The following is a 14,137-nucleotide window of genomic DNA, read 5'->3' as shown; positions in this document are numbered from 1 at the left end:
GGTGTTGAAGGAAACAGTAGCTGGCAAGGCTGTAGCCCTAATGGTAGATAAGAAATCCAAACACTCTAACAGAGACCCACTGTATATTCACGGCATTGCAACAGCAGCTTCGATCATCGTGGGGACACAGCAAGTAGGAGGGCCAATGTCCCACATTCACCCGCAAAGAAAAAAAGAGCAAAAATGCAGAAATGGTGGGATGAAAAGTGAAGAGAAGCAGCAAAACAGTGGAGGATCGTTACATCCAACACCCTCCTGAATCATTATGCCGACCAGCATTGGGAAGAAATGGGGGAGTTAATTAGGCTGTTCCAGAGACTGCCAGCTGTGCTTGAGGAAGAGGGGAAGACCACCGACAACACATGCTTGATCTCTGTATTCAGTGCTGCATATACACCCAGCAGGTAGATGGTCAGAGGCAAAACTCTGAGAGACACTTGGTTAAGTGTGCCAGGCATCCAGAGGGAGGTACAGGCAAGCATCATCAAACCCCCTTCAGTAGGGAACACAGATTGGCTTAGTGGTGGATTAAACGCTGCAGCAGTTTAAACAGTACAACGACCTGGCTAAAGTCATAGGGTGCTGCAGTTTCAAGATCACCAATAAAGAGGAGCAACTCCAGTGAGGAGACCAACTGGAAGGGGAAGTTTCCAGGGTGCACTGCCACACTGCCACAGACACCATTCAATCACGGAGGGCAACACCAGAAAAACAAAGCGGTAGTAGCAGTTCCAAGTAACCCAGCACCAGCCCTTTCAGGGGAGAGGCCAATCCTCCAGAGGAGCAGTCTACCCAAATGTGACTCCACATGGCAGCCGCCCCACAAAATTCCACCAGTGGGAGGCAGAATAGGAGGCTTCCTACAGGAGCGGGAGAGGTTCATTTCAGACAAACTGATTAACTACATAATCCAACATGGCTATTGCATAGAACCTACTAGTTCTGGACCACTGCTTCCTAAACAAATTCATAAACAGACAGATTAAAAATAACAACACTCCAGGTGGCTGCAAAAAAAGGACTATACAGCAACTATAGGCCTAAAGGATGCTTGCTTGCACATCCCTATAAACCACAAAAACAAACATTCTGAGTGTTCTCCTTTGGGATGAAGTCAGCACTGAGACTTTACAAAATGCCTAGTTAAAGTAGCTGTATACCTAAGAAGGACTGGGATGCATGGATACCCCAACCTAGAAGACTGGCTGTTCAAAGGAATCTCATTCTCCTAGTACAAGAGAGAAATCAAGATGGTCATCAACACCCTTCACAAACCCGTATGATAAACCAGCAGGAGAGGTAAAAGATCTTTCTGGTGGGGGTGAGGGGGCTTCAGTACTTACAAGAGGATTCACGTGATCACAGAACAAGCTCACCGCTAACGCAATGGTAAGTTTTTGACAGCGAGGACTGTTGGGAAAATGATGGGCATGATTACCTGCATCTGACTGATTCCCGAAGTAAAACTGCATATGAGACCTATTTAATAATGGATCAAAAATAAGTAGTCACAGGCAACAGGAGTTGGAAGGATCTAGTGGTTGTAATACGATATAATGTAGGAAGAGATGACATGGTCGAATGTGGACCTTTCATGCAGCCAGCACCAGTGGTGACCTCCAACATGGACGCATCCCACAAGGCCTGGGTGAGCGCACAGGTGAGAGCTTCGCATCAGAGGGCTATTAGAAAGCAGAAGACTATGTCAAACTCATAATGTTCTCCAGCACCGGACTGTCTTCCTAGCCCTAAAGGCCTTCCAAGCTAAAGTATGCGGAAAGACAGTGCAAGTCCAAACAGATAACACACCATAAAGTTCTATTTTAGCAAATGAGGAGGGACAAGGTTGCATGTGCTGTCAATACTAGCCCAGGAAATTTCACATTGAGCCAGTCAGAGAAAACATGGAATCAGACCGTTTAAGCACCCAAGTCTCTGTATCACACGAATGGGAGCTAAACCAACAAGTATTTCACAAAGTGTTCCAACAGTAGGTGTACCCCAGAGATAGACTTGTTTGCAACCCTAGAAAATACAAAATGCCAAGACTTTGCATCCAGGCACCCACACTAGTGCTTCATAGGTAATATGTCCTGTCGATAGGCTAATCAAAGAGGTTTGCTTATGCCTTTCCACCAATTCCTCTCCTTCCTCTAGAGATAAACAAGTGCAGAGTCGGAAAGAACATTGATCTATATTTCCCCCACAGTGCGCAAGGCAGACATGGATATCAGACCTAGTAGAAAAGCAGTGCTAGGAAACGTAAAAAGACTACCAACACATTACCTACTTTCTGTGCAGGTAGGTAGGGTCCACCACCTGGAAGCAGGCATTCTGAGTCTAGTGGCATACCTCCTGAAGACATAGAGTTTGAGCACCTAAACCTCCCAATGCGATCCACGGACATCCTAAAGGAAGCTTGAAAGCAAGTACAAGAAAATGCAACATAGCAACATGGAGGAGATGTGTTCTGTGGTGCAGAGAAAAGAAACTGTTCCACAACAGGACACAGATACCACAGTGGTAAGGTACCTAACATACTTCCTAAACAGTGTAACCTATGCTTCACTAAAAGTACAAAGAGATTAGCTCCACTCAGATTAGTAGCAATACCCTTGTGAATCCTCATCCTGGTGCTGACACAGCTAATGAAAGAACCCTTTCAAACAATTCCACAAAACTAAGTTTCTTATCTTTAAAGATCGCTTTTTTGATTGCTATGACATTGCTGCACAGAATGATTCATCTTCTAGCGTTAACCACCCTAGAGGCCTATCTGTAAATACAGAAGGACAGGGTAGTCATGCAGACCAATCCACGCTTTCTGCCATAGCTCAGATCACAGTTCCATGTGAATCAAACAGTCCAGCTTCTGGGTTTCTTCCAGCAACCAAAAACACAAGTTAAAAACATCACAGCATGCACAATTGGAGTAGTTTTGCAGCGTGAAAACTTTTCTGGATTCACATGCGATCAACCCACCTCTCCAAGAACTGAGGTGCAACAAAACTAAGAAGAGACTGTGATACCTTTCAAACAAGAAGCTGGTAAGGACAAGACAAGTCGCCAAGGGTAGAAAAGAATCTTAAGATGGCAACCGTTCATAGAGGCTTCTGGGGAGTATATCTGCTGACACAGAGGGACAGACATAGCACCAAATGGTCACAGATGATGTTTTACCCTCACACATACAACAAGAGAGAGAAAAAATAAGACTAATAAATATTCCAGATCCAACCACTAGATGGCGGATAATGCACAGCATGTGAATCCAGAAAATTATTTAGGCTGAATGTCTTCTACTGGTAAGTAACCATTTCCATATTTGACAGTGTGGATTTGAAAGTACAACAAAAGACAGAAAAAACCCTTTGAAGAGCCACTTTATTATTTATTCTCCATTTCCATTTCTTTTTTTTTTTTTAAAGATTTATGGGGTGCTGCAACACCTCCCGCACCGCTAGCCCAAGCGCTACTGCTCACATGCATCCTGCTGTCACAAAAATTGTAAAGTTTGGTCAGGATTTCACCTATTCCTAAACTGCTTGGTGCTGCTGTCTTTTTTTTCTTCGGTTCTCATACTATACTGCTGTGGAATCTACGAACTAGTTGAAAATGAAATCGAGCTGGGAACTAAAAGTCTACTAATTCCACCTTCTACTTTCTGTTTCAGCTAACAGGTGGCTGGGATGTTCAAGAATAATTACATTTAGCCTATGAACTAAGAGTAACGGAATTATCATAAAGGAAGCATTTTCCTTTGCAGTGAGAGAGTTGTTATCCAAATTTGGCAAGTCCAAAAACTTCACTTTTTTTTTTTTTTAAAGGGAAGCACTGATTCCTGCTTTAGGGTTGTTGGCATCATAATGACTTTCTGAAAAGTCTTTTTTTTTTTTAAATAAGCTATGTTAGGAGCCAAAGAGTAGATTTTGCTAAATTAACAATATTGTTAGCGTAGAATAACCTCTTCATACTCTTAGGGACTCCTGTTGTTTGCCCTTTAGAAGTTGATCACACCTCTTATACACTTAGCTTTGTAATATAGTTTTGCAAATAGTACAACATGTACCCTAATGTTTTCCTTCAGATTATAATTGTGTGCTACGTATAATTTGCAGAACATATGTCAAATCCTTTTATATGTGTTTTCAATGCTGTAGTTACAGATTGGATATTAGACCGAGATCCACAAGAAGAAATGCTAAAAGCTTTTAAATTATTTGATGACGACGATTCTGGTAAAATAAGCTTAAGAAACCTGAGGCGTGTTGCCAGGGAACTTGGTGAAAACATGTCGGATGAGGAGCTACGTGCAATGATAGAAGAATTTGATAAAGATGGTGATGGAGAAAGTAAGTATTGAAGTAAATGAGGGTATTGGATCACCTGCTCTCCTAACTTTGGTAATGAAATTACCCACACATTTGTTAGTGATAATTGGCAAATGTTAACTATTTCCGTGTTGTATCAAGTTAACAAAAAAAACTATGTAGTGTGCAGTAGAAAATAAATCTTTTTCATCATCAACATGCTCTCAGTGTGCTGCAATGTCTAGTTTTCTCTCCAAAATTCATCCATTAACTGAAATATTCCCAATTTCTCAAAAGAACTCTTGGCTTTTAGCTTTAGTGGCCTCAGTTATCAAGAATGTAAATATTTTAAGTATATGTGATTCAGAAGAATACTTCTTCATATATAATACTACAGATTCCTCCCTTTAAAATGTTCTAGAAGCCAGTTTGGATCCAGGAGATTTTGTAGCAGTGGTCCTACGTGTTGACAGGTGGTGCTGTGGGGCTTCAGGCTGACGCTATACCATTCATGACGGAGCAAAGCCTCATATTAGTGCTGTCGCTGTGTACTGATGTAATTTCCTTTATTTCCATGCCATCTGACTTAAACCAGAGCTCTGCTCCCGAATTGGTGGGTCTTTGGATGACTCCAGAACTTTTCCATAGTGTGGTGTGAAGAAATGTCCCCAAAGAAAACAACAGGACTTAAGCCATGTGCGATTTCAGGAAGTAGATGTTGGTCATGGACACGTGAGAGGGAGGGCCCTTGGTTGCTAGACTCTGGACACAAGGCATTCATGAGATAAATGCACCACAAGACAATTCGAGACTAGGAGTGAAATTGTACATCACTGAACACAACACATTGCAGTCTTTGTGTAGATCTCGCTTCCACTCCAAGGCCTGGTGCACAGCCCCAGTCCTGTTCTCAGGGACATTCTCACTAGTGCCCCACTTCCAGCTCAAAATGTTCCCTTCGACTCACCAGCCACTGAATAGATTTCTCAGTTGGTTCCCCCTTACCCTGAGCTCCCTGGGTCAGCCTCATCTACTTAGTTAATCAAGGCCTTCAAAGAGGCCATCCTTCTGGCTCCCTTTGAGCCTTATAGAACTGCAAGGGCCTATGGTCTGGTTACCTCTGATGTGTCCCTTCCCAAACCCGCCTGTACCATTGGAACATGTTACCGAGCCTGTGCGGGCTCTAGTACAGACTTCTACTCCGGCCCTAAATCCAATCTGGTTCCTGATGCCAGCGTCGCAACCAGTGCCGATACTCATATCTGATCCAGAACCAACATCAGCTCGAGCTACACCCTGCATCACTGTGACTGCAGGTGAGAGAAGACCCCGCAAGTGGATGTGGAGAAACGGGAAACCCATGTGAGATTCCAGATGCGAGGAATGAAAGAAACAGATGAGACAGTAAATACGCTGCAGAATACTTAATACTAGACACTCTGATGCATCCTGCATAATGCCATGAAACATAGCATAAATAGTCCAGTGTAAACTATTGCTGTGCCCTGATGTCCTTATTGAATATGTGATGGAACAACTAGGTCCTAAACAACGAAAGCCTAAACCACTACTGCTAAACAACTAAACTAAACTAAACTACAATGAAGTACTGAACAACTACTGTCTAAACAACAATTTTGCCTGAATAACGATTGCCCGGACAAAGATTTTTTCTTTCTTTTTTGGGGGGGTTTATTAGTTGTTTAGAATTTGTGTGTGTGTGTGTATATGTATATACATGTGTGTGTGTGTGTGTATGTATATATATATATATATATATATATATATATATATATATATATATATATATATATATATATTATGCATAAATTCTAAACAACTAATAAACTATAAAAAAAAAAAGAAAAACTTACCTTAAAATTAGTTGTTCATGCATTCGTTATTCAGGCAAAATCGTTGTTTAGACAGTAGTTGTTCAGTACTTCGTTGTAGAGACTTTGTAGTTGTTTAGCAGTAGTGTTTCAGGCAAGTAGTGGTTTAGACTTCGTTGTTCACGATGTTTCCCATCCTTATTAAATGATTGATCCCTTGTTCTGAGGTCGAAACGTGTTGACAAGAGTGCATAAGGAAGTTGAAGCATCCTTTCCCACAGTACTGAAGATATCCAATAATGGATGCCTTAGAAGAACCAAGGGACAGTGGCACTCACCACATTTAGAATTTTCCTCCATTTTGCATGATTTGGGCTCCCAATGAACTGGTTTTAACACAAAACCTGCAATTTGCTCAAGGGTTAGCTTTTTGAGGACTCTGAACATGGAATAGTTAAATGTAAGCAGTTGTTCTCTTCCAGGGGATCCTCATCAATAGTCATAAACATTGAATATTCCCGCCCTTGTGCGGGGACCCCGGAGCATATATAAAATATATACACATTATACATGTGTAACAAACAGTCATGCAGGCTATCATGTTAAAAACAGGCTAAAATGCTTTATTTCTATGAAGTTTTTTTTTTATTTTTTTTATTTTTTTTATTAAATACTACAATAGAGCATAAATAAGTACCCAAGCTCCTAAAACTAGGCTTGGGGAAGTAAGCAGTAGCAAACTCTAGTGAAAAAATAGAGAAAACTGCATTGAAAAACAATGAAGCATTCTTAGCCAATAGGCTGCATGTAGGTTAACACAGGAGAACCATAAAAACTTTGGCACTGTGCCTTTAAGACCCTGAGCACCTCCAGTATCCCACCATGCCTCAGGGGTGAAGGAAAGGTGACAGTTGGTTCACAGTTAGGTCAGTTCTTTTTTCCGGCTTCTTCTGAGAGGATCCTGGAGCATTGAGCTCTCAGTTTTTCTGAGTTTTCCTCAGAAAAATTCTTTAAAAAAGCGTTTTTTCACTTTTCACTCGACAAGTAACATCTTTGTCTGAGCTAGGAAGGTTTTTTCTGACAGAAAAATGCCTTCTCTTTTTGTCAAATGCCCTGCTTGTGGGAAGAAGAAGGCCCAGTCAGATCCCCACTCTCTGTGCATAGTGTGCCTGCCTCAGAGTCACTGCCCTGACACTTGTAAGTACTGTAAGAACATGTCTAGGAGGACTCTGAAAGACAGAGAGAAGATCCGACTTCATGGGCTTCAGGAGAGGAAAAGAACATCGTCCTCCTCACTCCCCAAGCATCCAGAAGGCCATTCTCAGGAGAGAATGGCCCGGTCGACGTCGACAGGTAGGAAAATACCTGTTTGTTCACCGTCGTCGTCGTCGCTACCACCGTCCCACCGGCATAGAGCGCCGTCGACGGCGGCACACCCGACGTCGAAGGGAACGGCGTCGAGGGAACATCAGAGCAGGGGCAGGTCTCCGTCGACGGCAGCCCGCCGATCGACGTCGAGCCATCGCCGGCATGTCCGGTCGCCGCCAAAGGCTGTGCGCCCCCCGACGTCAGGACACACGACGTCGAGATCTCCACGACGGCACGAGAAACATCCGCCGTCAACCTCCCATCGCTCCACGTCGAGGCACACGACGGCGAGCAGGTCGAGGTCCAAGGAACGCCGTTCGACGTCAAGGCACTCAACGTCGAGGCAATCAACGTCGAGGCAGGACCAACCGACTGGGCGTCCTTCGACGTCGAAACAGCCATCGACGTCGAAGCAGGTTTTACCTGTCCAACAGGGAGCAGAACATCGCCCCTCGCCAGACAAGGCTCAGTCTCCAGTGGTCTCCATACCGAGCGACTCTTCTCGGTCAAGAGCATCTCCTGGGCATGTCTCGCCCATCAACCTATCTCCGAGATGGCTGGAGAGCCTCAACAGACCAGCGGCCTCCCCAGATTCGCAATATTCGCAAATGTATTCACCCACTGCCTCCCCGCCAAGAACGCCATCGCCGACAGCCGGGGCAGAACGGGCTCGTTCAGCTCCTCGACAGCCGACCGCGAGGCCTAGGCGCTCGGCTACAGCGTCCCGCAGCAGATCTCGCTCTCAACGGAGATCCAGGTCGCGCTCAAGAAGATCACCCTCTTGGTCTTCATCAGGTTCTTCTGTCGGGCGTTACTCACCTACTCTTACAGATTCACCACCTGCTAGAGTCTCACCAGTGGATGACATAACCACTTTCAACGAGGTGTTGCTAAGAGGAGCGCAGAAACTCAATATAGAGGTTCCAGAACCGTCTACCTCCTCATCAATCATCTTTGAGACGCTACAACAGAGATCAGCGTCGAAAAAGTTGCTGCCTCTAGTGCCTGGTTTGTTGCAGCCGACCATGGACACTTTTCTGGCCCCAGCCTCGCTTAAGTCTGCCCCGGCTCAGATTCTTAAAAAGTACAAGGCTCCAGAGCAAGACCCTTTATTCCTTAGGAAGGATCCGCCACCAGACTCAGTGATCATAGCTGCCGCCCGAAAGACCCACTCGGTGGCATCTTCATCCACGGTACCCCCGGATAAAGAGAGCAGGCATTTAGACTCTCTGGGAAGAAAGATGTGCGGGACAGCGGCTTCAGCAATGAAGGTCTCTAGTGCGTCTGCGCTCCTGGGCAGGTACGATCGTTCTCTGTGGGATTCCCTCAGTAGATTTACAGAAAAACTGCCCAGAGAAGACAGGCAAGATTTCCAAGAGATTCTACAGGAAGGATGCCTGGTATCTAACCAAGTTATCAGCGCGGCAGCGGATGGGGCGGATTTGGCGGCTCATGGGTACGCACATGGTATCTGTGCGAGGAGATCTTCCTGGCTGAGGCTCACTGGCTTGAAACAGGAGGCACAACAACGTATCCTGAATCTCCCATTTGCCGGGAATTCTCTATTCGGTGCCCATGCAGACGAAGAGATGGCCCGCATGAAGACCGAGGTGGATACCATGAAGGCGGTAGGCCTCGAAAGAAGGAAAGATTTCAGGCGGAGGTACAGACCGTACGATAGACGCCCTTTCCAACAGAGGGTTCAAACCCCTCATTGGTCGCAAAGGTCTCAGCAACGACAGGGACGCCCTCTGTTTCAGCGAAGAAACACAAGGGAGCGAGGGTCAAGTAGACCTCAACAGTCCACTCCAAAAGCACCCACTAAACAATGAAGTCTCGCTTCCCTCGACACTGTACACCACTCCGGTGGGGGGAAGTATTATTGCTCATCTTCACGAGTGGCACTCTATCACAAGAGACAAATGGGTGCTCAATATTGTCGAACATGGCTATTCTCTCCTTTTCAAGCAGCCTCCACCACACTTGCCACCAACCAAACACAATCCGGCTCATCTCACCTTGCTACGCAAGGAGGCTCTCGCCCTCCTAAGAAAGAATGCCATAGAAAGGGTTCCACCTGCCCACAGAGGAAAGGGGGTCTACTCCCGTTACTTTCTAGTAGCAAAGAAGGGTCAAGAGGGCGTTTTCAGGCCAATCCTGGATCTAAGACTGCTGAACAAATACATAAGAAAGCAGAAGTTCAGAATGCTAGCGCTTCACCAAATTTTCCCTCAACTGCATCAGGGAGACTGGATGTGCTCCATCGACCTGCAGGATGCGTATTTCCACATCCCAATAGCTCCAAAGCATCGAAAATTCCTGCGCTTTCGAGTAGCGTTACAGCATTACCAGTTCAGGGTTCTACCCTTTGGCCTGAAATCTGCTCCAAGAGTTTTCTCGAAATGTATGGCAGTGGTGGCGGCGCATCTACGAAGACAAAGGATATACATATATCCATACCTAGACGACTGGCTACTAAAGGCTTCTTCTCCGGAGCAGGCGAGAAGCCATCGGGACATTGTACTAGGAGTTTGCGAAGCTCTAGGTCTTCAGGTCAATTACCAGAAGTCAACCTTGACTCCAACGCAGAGTCTTCACTACCTAGGAGCTATCATAAACACAGAACTACAAAAAGTGTATCCTTCGGAGGAACGACTGTCCTCAATAAACATGAAGTGCCAGGACCTGTTGAGAGCCAGCGCACCTACGGCACGTCAGGTGACATCACTACTGGGCTCCATGGCATCGTGCATCTTTATTGTCCCAAATGCCAGACTCCACATGAGACCCCTCCAAGAGGCATTGGAGGCCAATTGGAGCCAAAGAACAGGTCGCTGGGAAGACACAATGCGGCTACCGGAGGTAGCACTGCAGTCATTGAGATGGTGGATGCACAGACCTCACCTGTCAGTGGGCGCTCCGTTTCACCAGGTACTTCCATCCGACACTCTGGTAACGGATGCGTCTCTTCAGGGATGGGGGGCTCATCTGGGTCCTTTTCAAGCGCAGGGTCTGTGGTCAGACAAGGAGAAGCAGTACCACATCAATCTGCTAGAACTCAGAGCGGTCCATCTGGCTCTCAAGTCTTTCACACCGGTAATTCAGGGGAAAACTCTATTGATACAGACGGACAATACAACCACGATGTATTACTTGAACAAGCAAGGGGGAACGAGATCCCTACCCCTTTCACGAGAGTCCCAAGCGATATGGCATTGGCTCCTGGCCAGAGGAATGTCAATCACAGCAGTTCACCTGCCAGGTCAGCAGAACGTAGAAGCAGACTTTCTAAGCAGACACCTGGAGGACGTTCACGATTGGGTCCTGCACGACGAAGTCGCAGAATACATCTTCGCGCAATGGGGTCGGCCTCAACTGGACCTCTTCGCAGACGATGTAAACAGGAAATGCCCAGACTTCGCATCCAGGTTCTACCGTCCAGGATCTCGAGGGAATGCCCTGTTGATCGACTGGTCAGGGACATTTCTTTACGCTTTTCCTCCGATTCCCCTCATTCCGGCAGTGATCAGAAAACTTTACGGATCCAGGACCAGAATGATTCTTATAGCGCCACAATGGCCTCGACAATTCTGGTACACGGATCTCCTCAACCTGTCGGAAAAACCTCACAGGAGGCTGCCGTGCAGACCGGATCTTCTGAGCAGAATGGAGGGCAGGATTCTGCATCCCAACCTACCCTCTCTGAGCTTAACAGCATGGCTCCTGAATTCCTGCAGTATGGGCACCTAGGACTCTCGCAGGAGTGCATGAACATCTTGAAAGAGTCCAAACGGCCTTCCACGCGGCGTTCCTACGCTTTTAAGTGGAAGAGATTCTACATATGGTGCTGTCAGCAAGGCCATAATCCCATACGGGCGCAGGAGGACGTCATACTGTCCTATTTGCTTCACCTAGCGAAATCCGGTCTGCAGGTATCATCTATTAAGGTACATTTGTCTGCTATTACTGCCTATCGCAAGTCACCTTCTCAGGAATCCTTCTTTACGAAACCTGTAGTCAAGGATTTCTTAAAAGGTTTGAAGAAAGTTTTTCCGCCAATTCGGAGGCCTTCTCCTCCGTGGGAACTGAACATAGTCCTAGCAAAACTTATGGGCCCTCCTTTCGAGCCTATCCATAAGGCCTCCTTACAACACCTTACGTGGAAAACGGCTTTTCTGGTGGCCATTACTTCAGCGAGGAGGGTCAGTGAGATCCTGGCCTTGTCTGCAAAAGAACCGTACACGGTTTTTCATGACAATAGAGTAGTTCTACGAACTCACCCATCTTTCCTTCCGAAGGTGGTGTCAGATTTCCATATTAATCAGACCATAACTTTACCGACGTTCTTTCCCAATCCGGAAACTCCGGCTGAGAAAGCATTGCACTCATTAGACTTGAAAAGAGTGCTGAAATTTTATCTGGACAAGACAAAATCGATTAGACACTCTAACCGCTTGTTTGTGAACTATGGTCATTTAAGGACAGGAGAAGCAGCATCTAAGCGAACAATATCAAGATGGATAGTCTCTTGTATTGTTAATACTTACCAGCTAGCTAATAGACAATTGCTAGCGCGGCCTAGAGCGCATTCCACAAGGGGAAAAGCGGCTACTGCTGCTCTCCTTAACAATGTTCCTATATCTGAGATTTGTAAGGCTGCTACATGGAAGTCTGTCCATACTTTTACAAGACATTATTGTTTAGACTCAGATGCAAGAGCGGATGCCCAAGTGGGGCAGGCCTCTCTAAGGAATTTATTTGCGTAAGACATGTCTATTCCTGCACTTCTATCGGACAGTCCGCTGGGTTTAGGGATGGGCTTGCTAATCTATTCAATGTTTATGACTATTGATGAGGATCCCCTGGAAGAGAAGGATAAGTTACTTACCTGTAAATCCTAGTTCTCTTCCAGGGGTATCCTCATCAAAGTCATAAACAACCCACCCTCCTCCCCGGACGCACGTCTACTGGAAGTGCAGGACAGACAGTATTTTGATTCAATTATACAAATTGTCACCGTAAAAAGAACTGACCTAACTGTGAACCAACTGTCACCTTTCCTTCACCCCTGAGGCATGGTGGGATACTGGAGGTGCTCAGGGTCTTAAAGGCACAGTGCCAAAGTTTTTATGGTTCTCCTGTGTTAACCTACATGCAGCCTATTGGCTAAGAATGCTTCATTGTTTTTCAATGCAGTTTTCTCTATTTTTTCACTAGAGTTTGCTACTGCTTACTTCCCCAAGCCTAGTTTTAGGAGCTTGGGTACTTATTTATGCTCTATTGTAGTATTTAATAAAAAAAAATAAAAAATAAAAAAAAAAAACTTCATAGAAATAAAGCATTTTAGCCTGTTTTTAACATGATAGCCTGCATGACTGTTTGTTACACATGTATAATGTGTATATATTTTATATATGCTCCGGGGTCCCCGCACAAGGGCGGGAATATTCAATGTTTATGACTTTGATGAGGATACCCCTGGAAGAGAACTAGGATTTACAGGTAAGTAACTTATCCTTCTTTACTTTAGTGTCAGTGTCATATACTGTTTTGTTGGGACATATGGAACCACTATGTCATTATCTGTAATTTGTGCACTTCTTTGTAAAGAATTATTGTATTTGTAAATACTGATGATGAGGTGATATTGTGTAATTGAGATGATAGTGTAAATTAAGCAATTAAATGCAAATAATATGCTCCTGCTCACAGGATTAAGGTGCTGTTTTTTGTACTTGAATGCAGTTAATTAATTGATAGCTGATGGGGGCGGGGGTCCTATGTGTATCATCCTTTGACAAAATGCAGTGTGCTTGATACCTCCGTTGACACTGAGCTTGGCTCTCCATATGGGTCACCAAAAGAAGAAAGTTCCTCATTTGCACTGATAGTTTGGACGGCAACCCAGGTGCTTGAATTACAGCTGCCCTCCACTGTATGCTTCAACACACAATTTGTAGCCTGGGCCCGCATCATCTGAACCCTTCCTCCCATTTAACAACACTCTCAAAGATAGTTTGATGGATACCTGGTTGAAAACTATATTCTTGTTCACCTGTTAGCTGGTAGGTGGCTAGGCAACACAGGCTGGCACCCAGTAATCTGGATTTTCTCACCAAGCACCCTACTGCTTAGAGTCTCGTTGTGCAGGCCTCAACCAGTATGGTGAACCCTGGTTCATTTTCAGCTAATCCCCCAGATGGAGAATCCAAAAGAATTGATGATTAACAAACATATGTTTTCTTCTGCCTCCGGCAGACCTTTCTTCAGCCCCTTAGCCCCTTCCTATTTAGGCTAGCTCTCCTCCTGTCAGACAGGGCCAAATCTGGATTTCCTTCCTGCTGTGACTGGAGCCAGACTGTCTGGGAATTAATATGAGAAGAACCCCTCCTTGGCATGTCCAAGTGAAAAAAGGTAGTGCTAAAGCTACCATTTGTTCTGACAACTGATTCTGTGTACTTCCAGATAGCTAATTCTCCTACGTAGTCAGCAGTTAACGCCCATTGTTCCTTCCTGGGCTCAGAGACAGGCAATTGTTCTCTGAGCCAGGGATGTTTACTCTCCCAGCTAAGAAGCCTGATCTCGCTTCGGCAACCTAGGGCAGTAGTTCCCAACCTTTTGACTTCT

At 45.3% G+C, this 14,137-nt stretch overlaps 1 protein-coding gene across 2 annotated transcripts in view; it reads left to right on the top strand.

Moving 5' to 3' along the window:
• Nucleotides 1-14,137, top strand: part of CETN3 (centrin 3) — a 139,908-nt gene that overhangs the window by 119,617 nt on the left and 6,154 nt on the right. For both annotated transcript variants that reach the window (XM_069225156.1, XM_069225166.1), the window contains exon 5: nt 4,161-4,352. In XM_069225156.1, the coding sequence (XP_069081257.1) occupies nt 4,161-4,352 (192 nt within the window). The remainder of the gene's footprint in view (nt 1-4,160; nt 4,353-14,137) is intronic.

Source organism: Pleurodeles waltl, chromosome 1_1 (assembly GCF_031143425.1).
Source record: "Pleurodeles waltl isolate 20211129_DDA chromosome 1_1, aPleWal1.hap1.20221129, whole genome shotgun sequence".
NCBI lineage: Eukaryota > Metazoa > Chordata > Amphibia > Caudata > Salamandridae > Pleurodeles > Pleurodeles waltl.
Note: the sequence above shows the minus strand (reverse complement) of the source record. Positions and strands in the feature narration are given on the sequence as shown.